Source organism: Gymnoscopelus braueri, assembly GCF_963280865.1.
Source record: "Gymnoscopelus braueri genome assembly, chromosome: 12".
NCBI lineage: Eukaryota > Metazoa > Chordata > Actinopteri > Myctophiformes > Myctophidae > Gymnoscopelus > Gymnoscopelus braueri.
This window is the reverse complement of record NC_137614.1, coordinates 52,337,847-52,352,145: the sequence shown is the minus strand read 5'-3', so window position 1 is coordinate 52,352,145 and position 14,299 is coordinate 52,337,847. Positions and strand designations below refer to the sequence as shown.

Sequence of the window (14,299 nt, the reverse complement as noted above, 5' to 3'; positions counted from 1 at the left end):
ATTGGGGTTATTGAAGTAATTTCGTAAGTAGGCCTAAAGCAATAGATTTATGCTTGCTTATTATGCTTCCCCCTTTATAGATTGAATAGTAATTGAAACAGCCATTTTAAGCTCCTGGCAGCCATCATGGACGCCATCTTGAAAATTAGACTTTCTGCCTTTCTGGAAGTTACATTTTCCTAGATTTTTTTCGTATGCTTATTTAGCATGCCCAATAGTAACATAATTCATAATTTGTATGAATTTATGGGGTGTTCAACCATATACTGAGCTATCTAATATTGGAGTTTCTGCATACCGGCCACTAGTGGGCCAGCCCAAGTTGTATGCAGGGCTTTTGAAAACCTTACACCCACACCTAACACCATGTCAACAATATAAAACCTGTCACTAAGTGCACAATCTTTATGAGTTTTGACATATTCCCTCACAGCTATTACAACTACAGCTTGTAGCAGTTTGTCCTAGCTAATCTCACAAACCGTTCGGCCGACCAGCACCAAATTGCTTGTGCACATTGCCAGTAGGTCACAGACGTATCTCCACTATTTTTTTCCACATATATCACACTTTTTGAAATATCTAACTGTAATTGTATTTATCATGTGATTTCTTTCCACAAATGTGTTCAATTATGCAATTATCTTATTAAATATGCACAATACAAAACTTTCCTCAGCAGAAATGGATTCTACTGGTAAAACTACCTTAGGGTCAACTGTTTATAAGACTGTTTCCAAAAAGTATTGTCTAGAAGCCATATAAATGATTCACACACACTTGTTTAGAGTGATTACTGTCATTAAGCTACTGAATTGGAAGATGTATCATGTACCAAAATATAAACTAGAGACATGTAGGAACACAAAAATACAAACATTTTACGGCCACCTCAGGTGGTACCAATTTGTGAACATATCAGTGTTGGCCCCTGGACTACAAGATGATGTGACGGATTGTGAGCTTGCAGATCTGCTATTTTCAAAACAAAATGTTTACATTTTGTAATATTTTAACACAAACCTTGTATGGGGTTTCCCTGGCACAACAACTTTTGTAATTGGGGGTCCTTGATATGAAAATGCCCATTCGCAATGTGGGAACGGCAGCTTCTTGTGTCAAATTAATCTTCAACAAACAACATTTATGTGTTATTTTTGTTTCTTGTGTATGTAACCGCCCAGAAACAGAATCCCAGACTACGCCACCCTGGGAGTTTGAGCAACATAAATTCACAGTTCAAAATACCCAACAGCAGGTTTAAAAAGGAGAGAGGAGCAGAGACATGTTTCCAGTACAAAAAAGATCATATTTATTTAGACTCAGGGCAGGCACTTAATACTTCAAACACTTAAGGTCATCAGGATCACACGATTCTGGAGTCATGGGTGGGTCTTGGTGGCACTGCCCTCTTAATGGTGGCACTGCCCAGATCATTAACGAGTTTTAAATCCCTCTTAAAAACACAGAATGGCCTTTTTAACTCCCTGAGATAAATCTTGTTTGTTATTGCTCTGTTGTTCTATTGTAAACTTAATATATTACTGTTATTGCATTGTTGTTGTTTGATTGCTGTTTTGATTGTTCAAGCACTTTGTAACATTGTTTAAAAAAGTGCTATAAATAACGTTTTGTTATTATTATTATTATCAGATTAAAAATATAGTTCTTAATGACTAAACTATTTAAAATGGAATGACAACCAAATGTATCAGCAACAAGGTTCAAATTGCATTAGTCACTATATAGTTCCATCACATGGCACGCACCAGCAGATACTCTGATGGTGTGACTCCCTTCTAATCAGCCAGGTGTCTCAGCTGTCATGAATATGTGTGATTAGGGGCAACGACACGACGCTGAATTCACGATTAGATTTAGATCTGCTAATTTCAAAAGACATTTACATTTGAAAACTTGTGAAATGGGTCCGGGACATTCTGCATAATGAGTACTTTCTACATGTGGTAGTACATAAGTACATTTTGATATCAATACTTTTGTACTTTTACCAAAGTAAACTTTGAATTCCGGACTTTTACTTGTAGGCCTACAGCAGGGATCTTCAACAGGGGGTCCGGGACCCCTAGGGGGTCCTCAGAGTTACTACAGGGGGTCCGCCAAATATTTGTGTGATATGATTTTTTTTTTTTACATTAACCACTTGAACCCTAGCATCCCTTTTCTGAGGAAAACTTTAGCCAAAAATAGCAGATCTACAAGCTCACAACGCTTATAGGTGTAGAGGGAAAAAAGAGCAGCAAAAGTTTATTTGTACAATTCCTCACCTCACCACAAGATGGCAGTATGTCCTATCTGAACATGTTGATGCCAGAACATTGAGCACATAATGCACGTATTATTACACGTTTAAAAGATCACTAACTGTTGAATTATTATTACATTTTATGGCTTGACTATTTAATGTTTTGTTAAAAACCTGTGTGCACTGATTTTGCCACTACTTTAAATATGTGTGTGTGTGTGTGTGTGTGTGTGTGTGTGTGTGTGTGTGTGTGTGTGTGTGTGTGTGTGTGTGTGGGGGGGGGGGGGGGATTATTGAACCAGAAATAGAACTTCTTAGTTTTCATGGTGTAATAAACGTGTGCGTGTGTGTGTGTGTGTGTGTGTGTGTGTGTGTGTGTGTGTGTGTGTGTGTGTGTGTGTGTGTGTGTGTGTGTGTGTGTGTGTGTGTGTGTGTGTGTGTGTGTGTGTGTATATGTGTGTTGAGCAACCCCCAGTCCCCTGTTGTGTTGTTGTTGTGTAATGTTCTTGTGGTTTAACACATTGAAACAGAACATAGTTTGGTGTGAGTCACACACGTCAGTCCGTCGACATACACACACACACACACACACACACACACACACACACACACACACACACACACACACACACACACACACACACACACACACACACACACACACACACACACACACACACACCACCGACGTCACGAAGCCCTACCTGTCAAAACCTAAGCCCCACCCACTCTCTTGAGGTTTGTACGCACCGCCTATAAAGTGTAGTCAGTGTGAGTGTCAACAGTCAGTCAGTCTGTCTGCACTTTATACTGCTTAGAAAAGTTACCCTGTAGCCTATTTAACACACACACACACACACACACACACACACACACACACACACACACACACACACACACACACACACACACACACACACACACAGAGCTGTGTCACTATTTACCAGTGTGTTTTTAAAGCTATACAAACACCAGACTCTCACATACATCCAGAGAAGCAGAACCTATAGCAGAGATATCCGACCCGTCCAGCCGCAGCAGCAGCAGCAGCAGCAGAGCCCAACGCATCGAACCCAGGGTTCCTATGGAAGTGGCCGCGGGGTCGACGACGACGACGGGGCTGCAGCTGTACGACCACAGAGGCACCGTGATCAGCCCCTCTTACAGGCGGCTGAGCGACTCCATGACGGAGCTGCTGAGCATCGACGACCAGAAGACGGTGGATTTCTGCTCCGCGGTGTACCTGGACCCTTCATCAGGAGGAGGAGGAGGACGAGGAGGAGGAGGAGGAGGAGGAGGAGGAGGACCCCCCTCCCTCTCCTCTTCCCACCAGAACATCTGTCAGCAGCCACACCAGCCTCTGGCCGCGGCGGAGGCGCACCAACACCTCCACCACCACCAGCACCTCCATCAGAGCCTCCAGAACAACCAGCAGAACCAGCAGTCCTTCGCGGAGTTCCTCCTCATGGAGAAGAGGGGAGTCACCTCCTCCTCCTCCTCCTCCTACCACCACCACAACTACAAGAGCTACGCGTTCATGAACGAGCTGGAGTCCTCACAGTGCAGCAACAACACGAACTTCAGGCTGGGCTACCCGGAGGGTCTGCAGGAGACCCGGGTTCAGGGCTCCGACTCCTCCGTGTTCGGCCCGGAGGAGCTCCTGGAGGAGAGCCGCTACCACCAGAGAGAGAGAGACCAGGAGTCCAGCCAGAGCCAGGAGGAGCAGGAGATCAGAGGGAAGATGGACGGAGGAGGAGGTGGAGGAGGAGGAGGAGGGTTCGACATGCGCTCCTACCTCCACCAGTACCAGTCCGTGTCCGGCAGCCTGGGCAACATCTCCTCCGCCTCCACCTCCGCCTCCTCCACCTGCTCCACCAGCCCCCCCGGGACCCCCGGGCCGCCCGGCTCCTCCTCGGGGACCACCTCGGCCAACAGGTCGCCCTCCTCCTCCCACCACAAGCACCACATGTCGTCGGGCAAGAAGAAGCGCCTGGACAAGGACAGCGACGAGTACAAGGTGCGGCGCGAGAGGAACAACCTGGCGGTGAGGAAGAGCCGCGACAAAGCCAAGGTGAGGAACATGGAGACGCAGCACAAGGTCCTGGAGCTGGCGGCCGAGAACGACCGGCTGGTGAAGCGCGTCGAGCAGCTGAGCCGAGAGCTGACCACCCTGAGGAACTTACTGTCCGCCACCGGGCAGTGTTAATACATTACCACCGGGGACTGGAGGAACGAATCTGGGTCATTTTTTAAAGATTTTTTTTTTTTTGGCTATTCAAAAGAAAATAGCAGATATACAAGCCTATAGATCTGCTATTTTTTTTTATTTATTTTTTTGAAAAATTATGAAAATGTGTGCAAATCTTTGAATATATATTGGCTATATTTTTTTTATATTTTTAAAGCGAACATTTCTCAAATGTTTTGTTCCAGGGACCCCCCCCCCCAGAAGCAAAGATTTGAGTAACAGATGTTCGCTTTAAAAAATATTCATATTCAAAGATTTGCACACATTTTCACGTTTTTTTTTCAAAAATAGCAGATCTACAAGCTCATAGCGCGGCACTTGGTGCCGCGCTATGAGCTTGTATATCTGCTATTTTTGAATAGCCATTGAAAATCTTAAAATGACACACAGATGCATCCCCGGATTGAATGGTTTAAAGGTACTTTTCCACAAGGGTTTTGAGCGCGGTTAGAACAACCGCTTCATTAACCGCACCGTGCCGGCGTCGATCAATCGACCCCCCCCCCCCCCTTGGTTAATTGAAACCTTTGATTGACTTGAAAGCTTGGCTGGAGAGGGATATTGACCACTTTTTAAAAAGCCCTTTTTATTGATGTCTGCCGCATTATTATGGGTCAGATACAAAAAAAAAAGTGGACAGTAGGCTATCTCATCATCATGGACTACACTAAATGTCTTTGCCACCCAAAAGAATATGGCTTATATCTTGTAGATCTGCTATATTTTTTGGGGGGGGCGAGGATTGAAGTGGACAATGTTTGGGGGGAGAGAATGGTACGATGTGAAGACACAAGCTGCCACTGTCAGTTTACAAGGACACTTTGAAACGAGTGAAGACTTGATATGTCAGCTTTTTATTGATATGTCGCCTTTTTATCGTAATTTGTATGAATGCAGTATTTCCCCGTGCAGCTTTGACACACATGAGAGTGATTTTCTTTTTCTTTTTTGTACATTTTTTCCTCCTTATCTGGAGCAATGGTCGTGCAAAGGAAGAGTTGCACTGCGGTGAAATGATGCAACTCATTGTAACAGTATTGGCAATGAATGAAATAAGTCTAATTATTTAATATTCCCAAGGTGAAATGTTTTAATTGCATTTGATATTTTATTGAATTAAACAAATTTATACTTTGTATATCATGAAATCGACTGGTATTTTTTCCCCGTATTTTTATGTATCATTTGGGTGGGAAAGCGTCTCTTTTTGCAGACACAGACAGACAGGACTGGTGCATGTTTAAATGCTTGCCTCAGGTCTACCACCATGCAGGCACATGATCAAATATAGACCGCAAGAATTATGTTTTCACTTTCTATCTCACATTATTCTGCAAACTATCATCTCAGACCACGCTCTGGGTGATGTGTGGATGCTTTATTCAGCTTTTATGGTTAAAATACCCCCCCCCCCTCCCCCCATGCAGTGTAATAATAACATTAATGCCACAGGGATATGCTTCTATGTGGGGGTAGTATTTCATCAGCGCAGACAAAACTAATAGTTCTGCACAAATTATTGATTGTGACTGACTGTGTGTGTGAGCACTCAGCAGTCACTGTGTTTGTTTTACAAATATTGACAATGCCCCCCCCCCCCCAATGCCCCCCTATCCTCAGAATAGGACAGCTTATCTATTGGCTTCAACAGCATGACTGAAACGTTTTTCATATATGCTGTCAGTCAGAAAAACCTCCTAACTCCATATTTTAACTGTTTTATTTTTTTGTAAATTAATGCCCTTCTTGATCATACCACAGCATCACACAAAAAGTAGCAAAAATAGCCGATCTACAAGCTCAAAACGCATCGCGACGCGATGCGTTTTGAGCTTGTAGTTCGGCTATTTTTGCTACTTTTGCACATTTGAATGGTGCAAAGTAACAGTTTTGGACTTATGAGGTTTACAGCGTGTATGACAGCATTAATCTGCAAACATCTCAGTAAGTTATCATCTACATTTTGAAGGTACAAGCTTTTTAAAAAAAAAAACACTGGCCTTGTCCTCTGGTATTCACAGTTCAAAGACTCTCCACACAAACAGAAAGTCATGCTTTTATATCGCTGATGTTTTCATTTAGTTTTGACCATTATGCTTTAAACTGACCAGGGGGCATTCCTCTGTGGTTTAAGACAGTTTAATCCAGTTGTAAATGTGCATGCTGAATGGAAGAGACAGACAGACAGACAGACAGACAGACAGACAGACAGACAGACAGACAGACAGACAGACAGACAGACAGACAGACAGGCGGACAGACAGACAGACAGGCAGCCAGGCAGCACACATATTGTTAGCTTTATCTTTAGCACACTCAGCCCTGTCAGCAAACAGACTGCAGGAGGGTCCACTGGTCCAGAAAGGGGTTCAAGGTTGCAGAGAAATTAATCAGCAACTAAAACGCCACACACAGCCTGACACACAGGGCCTCTAGGAGCTGCAGATGATCTGACACACAGGCAGCGTTGCCAGGTCTGCTTATTACAATTTCCCCCCAAGATTTTATTTCAAAATAGCAGATCTACGAGCTCACAACGTGTCGCATCGTGACGCGTTGTGAGCTTGTAGATATGCTATTTTCGAATGCTGATGTATATGTTTAAAGTGCTCATGTGGCCCATAGTCGCTTCTTTTGGGCTTGTTTTCCTAGACCTGGTTGCTTGTTTCTCTCACAGAGTCTGGCATCACTGCACACAGGGCCTCTGGTAGCTATAGATGACAGCCACTTGAACACTATCCAAGCAAGTGGTGGAAGAAGTACTTAGATACTTAGATTTGGGACGTAAGGAGCAATACCATAGTGTAAAAAATACTTACATTTAAAATCTTACTTCGCTCAAAGTGCAAAAGTATTAGCATCAAAATATACTTAAAGTAGCAGAAGTAAGAGTGTTCACTATGCACAAAACGCCCCGTTTCAGAATCATAATACAGTGTATCATGTTATTGGATTATAATTATTGATCATTACCTTTAATATTTTATACTTTTCAAAAATATCCGATCTACAAGCTCACAGCTCGTCGCAATGCGAGGTGTTGTGAGCTTGTAGATCTGCTATTTTCAAACGTTTTGGACGATTTGTGATTAATAATTGTATTGAATTATTAATAATCTAAATCTGCAAAGTAACTAGTAACTAAAGCTGTGAAATATATATGTAGTGGAGTAGAACGTGCACTATTTGCCTCTGATATGTAGTGGAGTATAAAGTATAAAGTGTCAAGAAATGGGAATACTCAAGTAAAAGTACCATGAAATTGTACTTAAGTATGGAACTTGAGTAAATGTACTTGTGTATTGTAAATGTACAAGGAAATGAGAAGCACAATCAGTTCCAGTCAGCAGTCATACAGTATGCAGTCACATTCACACAATGTGTTGAGGAAAAGTGAATTCAATGAATACGTCTTGGCCAGACCCAGATAAAGGAGAACTCTGTTGATAATTAACATGAACTGGGAGTGGAGTGCTGCTAACCACATGAACTCTAGTGTCCCTATTCTGAGGGCCAACGGTCTGCAAAGATAGCCGATCTACAAGCTGACAACAGCTTGTAGATCGACCATTTTCTGCAAAGATATTTTAGTGTAGCAATCAAGAATAGGAATTGGGGAAAAAAATCCCCAAAAGGTAAAACATCCCAAATCTCACAGTCCTCACATTTCCGCTTCTTTATTGGCACACACAGTGGTGGGAAAAGTACTCCATTCTTTTACTTGAGTAAAAGTATCAATACTACAATGTAGAAATACTCTGTTACAACTAAATGTCCGGAATTCAAATTTTACTTCATTAAAAGTACAAAGGTATTGGTATCAAAAAGTAGAAAGTACTCATTATGCAGAATGTCCCATTACACAAGTTTTCAAATGGATAAAAATCTTTTGAAAATAGCCGATCTACAAGCTCACAATGTGTCGCATCGCAACGCATTGTGAGCTTGTAGATCTGCTATTTTCAAATGGCCGAAATGTATATAGGGCATGTTTTGTAATAATAATCCAAATCTACAAAGTAACTAGTAACTAAAGTTTTCATATAATTGTAGTGGAGTAAAAGTACAATTAAAGTACTGAGAATTGGAAATACTCCAGTAAAGTAAAAAATACCTCAAAATTGTACTTACAGTAAGTACAGTACTTGAGTATATGTACTTAGTTACTTTACACCACTGGCACACACACACACACCAATAAAGGAACGCTTAGGCGTGTGTGCTAAGAGCCTTCTCATCACATTGATTCAACTCACTTTATACACAAGGTCAGAGTTCACCCACAGCTGAGATCTCCAGTCAGTCACCTTAAGGTCCAGTGACTCGTATAAAAGAACAAACACTGATTAGGTTCATTCATTACATTACTTACAGGCAGTGGTGTAAAGTAACTAAGTACATTTACTCAAGTACTGTACTTAAGTACAATGTTGAGGTACTTTTGCTTTACTGGAGTAATTCCAATTGTCTATACTTTTACTTCTACTCCACGGCATCTCAGAGGCAAATATTGTACTTTTACTCCACTACAATTATTTGAAAGCTTTAGTTACTAGTTACTTTGCAGATATAAATTATTACATTATAAAACATACATTAATCACTTTAGCCCTATTTTATACCTAGGCTATTTGAAAATAGCCGATCTACAAGCCCACAACGCGTCGCATCGCGACGCGTTGTGAGCTTGTAGATCTGCTATTTTCAAACATTTTAGTACTTTTACTTTTGGTACTTAAAGTACATTTTGATGCCAACACTTTTGTACTTTTACTCAAGTAAATTTTGAATTCTGGACTTTTACTTATAACGGAGTATTTCTATATTGCAGTATTGATACTTTTACTTAAGTAAAACATTTGAGTACTTTTTCCACCACTGGCAAGAACAAACACTGATTAGGTTCATTCATTACATTAGTTACAGGCAATGTGAGGCATATTTAAACTGTATCATAAAGTTATACAGATCAAATAAACAGTGCACAGTCTGAACCCAAAACGCATACTGTGTCATTTTAGATTTTTTTAGCTACAACCATTATTTTATACTTTGGGCTCAAAAATAGCAGATATACAAGCTCATAGAGGGGCACCGAGTGCTGCGCTACGAGCTTGTAGATCTGCAATTTATTTTGAAAAATCGTGAAAATGTGTTTGTTGTTGTCGTTTCTTAAATCTTTACTTATGTTGCTATATGTCAGTGCGGTTCTCAAACTGTTTTCATGTCAAGGACCCCACAAAATGATGTGTATTTGCCTGCGGACCCCCATCTCAAAATATGTTGTTCCAGGGACCCCCCAGAAGCAAAGATTTGAGTAAAAAATGTATATATTCAAAGATTTGCACACATTTTCACGGTTCTTTTCCAAAAATAGCAGATCTACAAGCTCATAGCAGCACCGTCGCACCGAGTGCTATGAGCTTGTATATCTGCTATTTTTGAATAGCCAGAGAAATCTAAAATCAATGACACAGATGTGTTCCCGGATTGAATAGGGTTAAACTATAATCATCATTCAGTCCATTGGGTGTCATAGTAGTGAGTGTGTATTTCTTTAGAATATCACTCCCTCTGATGGCCGTCATGACTCTCTGTGGAATTCTCACGAATCCCACGGAATGTTAATGAACAGGGTGAACCATGATTTGCTTCAGCATAATGTTTTGCAATCGCATGATCCATCCTGTACGGATTTCACTTTTGTGCTCTGATATTCTTTGTTTTACGGGTGGTTTAGTTTGTCCTGTATACTGTACGTATGCTAGACCACAGGGACATTATTTAGTTAGACCCTCCAGGAAAATACAATTATGCGATCGCAGAATTTACCGCATAATCAGCAAAATGGCGCATAATTATGCAGGGGTAACGTTTTTTCAAAAAGGCCGCATTGCATCGCATAATATGCGCTTCGCATCGCATAATATACGCATCGCATATTTAGCATATTTCGCATATTTCGCATATTGCCGCATATTTCACAACCTTCCGCATATTTCACCGCATAAAATTGCAAAAATAAACACATATTTCATCGCAAAATCAAGGATTTTAGCCCACGTTTTTCTGGAGGGTCTATTTAGTGTAGCCTATGCTGTGAAAACAGACGGAGGCCAACTAAGGTCAACTATAAGTACAGGTATATACTTAAAGTATTTAAAGTTAAAGTACTCATTATGCAGAAGGGTCCATTTCGCAATCATATTTGTTGTGTCTCAGCAGCACCGCACACGTTCAGATTATGGTGACATCATCACAGGTTTACAGGTTGGTAAACAAGTGGACAGTGGTGTAAAGTAACTAAGTACATTTACTCAAGTACTGTACTTAAGTACAGAGAGACAGCAAGGTATCTACATATTTACACATATCCATCCAAACATCATGTATGCTGCGGCTGGTTTATACTGCTGTTCATAACATAGACATTAATGCAAGAAGAGTTTCAATGTGTTGGACATGAGATTAAAGTGCAGAGTATCAGTGAGTGTCAAATTCAACCACATAGTCCACAAAAGGTTGCTTATACTGGTCTAATCCACTGGTAGGTCCATGAGGAGAGATGTTTACTGGTATAATCCACTGGTAGGTCCATGGGGCGGTAGTGATTCAGGGGTAGAGTGGCCGGGTAAAGGGAGCTGGAAACCGTAAGGTTCCCAGTTCGATCCTGGGCTGGGGGGCTCCCCCAGAGTTAGTGTGGAACCGTGGAAGTGTCCTTGAGCAAGACACTGAATTGCTCCCGATGAGCAGGTTGGTGCCTTGCATGGTTTCCTCCTCCATCAAATGTGTATGAATGTGTGTGTGAGTGTGAATGTATGGATGAATGTAATGCACAATCTATGTAAAGCGCTTTGGATAAAAGCGCTATGTAAATGCACCATTTACCATGAGGAAAGATGTTTACTGGTATAATCCACTGGTAGATCCGTGAGGAAAGACCAGCCTGATGAGGGTCATGCCTTGTCTGATGGTAGATATAAATAAACATTTATACATACTGTAGATCCAAACTTTTGTCCTTGGAGACCCCGCCCCCTTCTTACATCTGACACAACCTGAAACTGAAACCCCCAACACGCGCACACACGTAAACACTCTCTCACACACACACACACACACACACACACACACACACACACACACGTAAACACTCACACACACGCACGCAAACTATATCATGAAAATAACAGATCTTCACAAGCTCACAACACGTAGATCTATTATTTATTTTAAAGATTGGAAAAATAGAGACTTTATATAGATTCTTTTTGACAATAACAACCCAAAAATGCAAGTTATGATGTTGTGCATCAATGTTTAAAATGTTACCTCTAAACAGACATGGCCTCACGCCCCCTCTGTGCATCTTTGGCGACCCCATAGCGGCCATAGCTGAGTGGTTAGTGAGCCCGCCTAGGGAACCAGCTGGCCCTGGTTGCCCCAGGTTCGATTCCAGGCTATCCCAGCATATGTGCCGATGATATGAAATTTGTCCCTGAGCAAGACTCTTAACCCCAATTGCTCACAGGTTCTCATTGGAAACAAGACCGCAAGGACTTTCATGAACGACCTGTTAAAAGGAATTATCCTTAAAAAAAGGAATTATCCTAACCCCCGCCCCCCCCCCCCCCCCCCCCCGAGGGGACCAGGACCCCATATTGGGAAACACTGCATTAAATGATTTTTAAAAAGCAGCTAGAAACCAGTGTTGCCAGATGTTGTGAGAGAAATAAGCAACCAGGTCTATGAAAACAAGCCCAAAAGAAGCGACTAGGCCACATGAGCACTATTGGCTACTTGAAAATAGCAGAGCTACAAGCTCATCCTTGACAGGAAAAAAAAAACCCCACAACTACCAATATTTAGAAGCAACTTTACAGAACAACAAGCCAAAAGATGCTTATAATAAGCGGACATGGCAACACTGCTAGTGACAGGTAATGATGTGGTAATTGGGTTAGAATCTAACCCAATTACCTCAACATTATCTGCTGTCTAACCTTTAGATAGCACAGTGGTGAAGTGGGGTCTGGGGACCCCCAGGGGTCCTTGAGGAGGGAGTTCCAGCCCCCCCACCCAACTAAATGATTGATGGTTAGGAACCAAAATGGTTCAAAAAACTGTTTAATTAACATTGATTTTACACTGTAGATTATTGGGGTCCCAGAGATGAGGCAAAGAGGTATCAAACTGAGGGTCTTTGTAATAAAAACATTTGAGAATCACATTTGAATTAGCAGACAGGTGGTCCGTAGCACAACTCATAAAACACTATGACCACAAACCAATGTGTTTATTATGTGACTTAGAAGAAATATACTTTTACTGTCCATTATAAGATGAATTAAGACATTTATTTGTTTGGTAAAATGTCATCTATTTGTGTTCTTTGGTTAGATGATTATGAAAGAGTTGAATTGTGTTTTAGGAAAGGTATTTTCTTTTAAACAGATTTTATAATGCAAGGTTTGGGAGAAAGAAAGACAGAATGTTCTGTATGTATGAAAAACTGAATATTTCTATATTGTTCACCTGTGCAATGATTTATATGTTGTGTGTTATAAGTCCATGTGGGCTGCATGGGCACCGTTGGTGCATGACGCAAAAATAAATACATCTAATCTAAACAAATCTAAACCAACATTCAATAATAAAACAGGTTGTGAATAAAACAGGGAGAGAAGGGTGTATTTTCTCAGGGCAGACATGATGAGACATGATGCCATGTTTACAGTCCTTCTCCATCTCACTAAAACAACTCACTGAACCAAACCTCCTCTGACAGTCGTTCAAGACAGAGCACATTTACAACATTATGACACATTATGGTATTATTATATGAAGTATAAGACACATTATGGTATTATTATATGAAGTACTATAAGACACATTATGGTATTATTATATGAAGTACTATAAGACACATTATGGTATTATTATATGAAGTACTATAAGACACATTATGGCATTATTATATGAAGTATAAGACACATTATGGTATTATTATATGAAGTACTATAAGACACATTATGGTATTATTGCGAACGCAGCGGAAGGAGGCGCGCCGAAGGCGCGCCTCCGCGCAAGTGGAGCTTACTATGAAACCGTGCTCGGCTTGTGTGTCTGTCTGTGTGTCTGTGTGTCTGTGTGCGCTGCCTATGTGCAGATGTGTGCAGCCAAGTAAATGTCCAATATAGACGTACCATACATCAAATGAAAGGTCGTTGAAAACTGAACACACCTGTCAAGGTTGCGTTTAAGCCCGCCCCTTCCCCCGGAAGCCACGCCCTGGAGAAGGCTCCTAAAAACTCCCCATTGAAACCCCATGTCAAATGAAAAGTGCCCGAATCGCTCCGAAACTTTTTCTACCCCCCCTAAGTCGGGGTCTACGAACAAATACTTCGGCCTCGGATTTTGGCTCCGCCCCCCGGAAGTGGGTGAAACAGGCACTTCAAACACTTTGTTGAATTGTTCAAAAACATTCAAAGTTTTTTTGGGGTGAATTTTTATTTTTCTAAGATGCTCCTTTTAACGCAGATTTTTTTGGTATTTAAAAAAAAAAAAACGCCTTAGTTTTCGAGCTGCGTTCGCTTCCCGCGTTCGCGCGTCTTACTTGTTATATGAAGTACTATAAGACACATTATGGTATTATTATATGAAGTACTATAAGACACATTATGGTATTATTATATGAAGTACTATAAGACACATTATGGTATTATTATATGAAGTACTATAAGACACATGGTATTATTATATGAAGTACTATAAGACACATTATG

At 41.2% G+C, this 14,299-nt stretch overlaps 1 protein-coding gene across 1 annotated transcript; it reads left to right on the top strand.

Moving 5' to 3' along the window:
• The first annotated feature begins 3,064 nt into the window (after positions 1 to 3,064).
• On the top strand, positions 3,065 to 5,652 carry cebpb (CCAAT enhancer binding protein beta). The gene has a single exon (XM_080444258.1). It carries the CDS (start codon positions 3,351 to 3,353, stop codon positions 4,470 to 4,472), a length of 1,122 nt encoding a protein of 373 aa, XP_080300384.1. The 5' UTR covers positions 3,065 to 3,350; the 3' UTR covers positions 4,473 to 5,652.
• Positions 5,653 to 14,299: the final 8,647 nt, after the last annotated feature.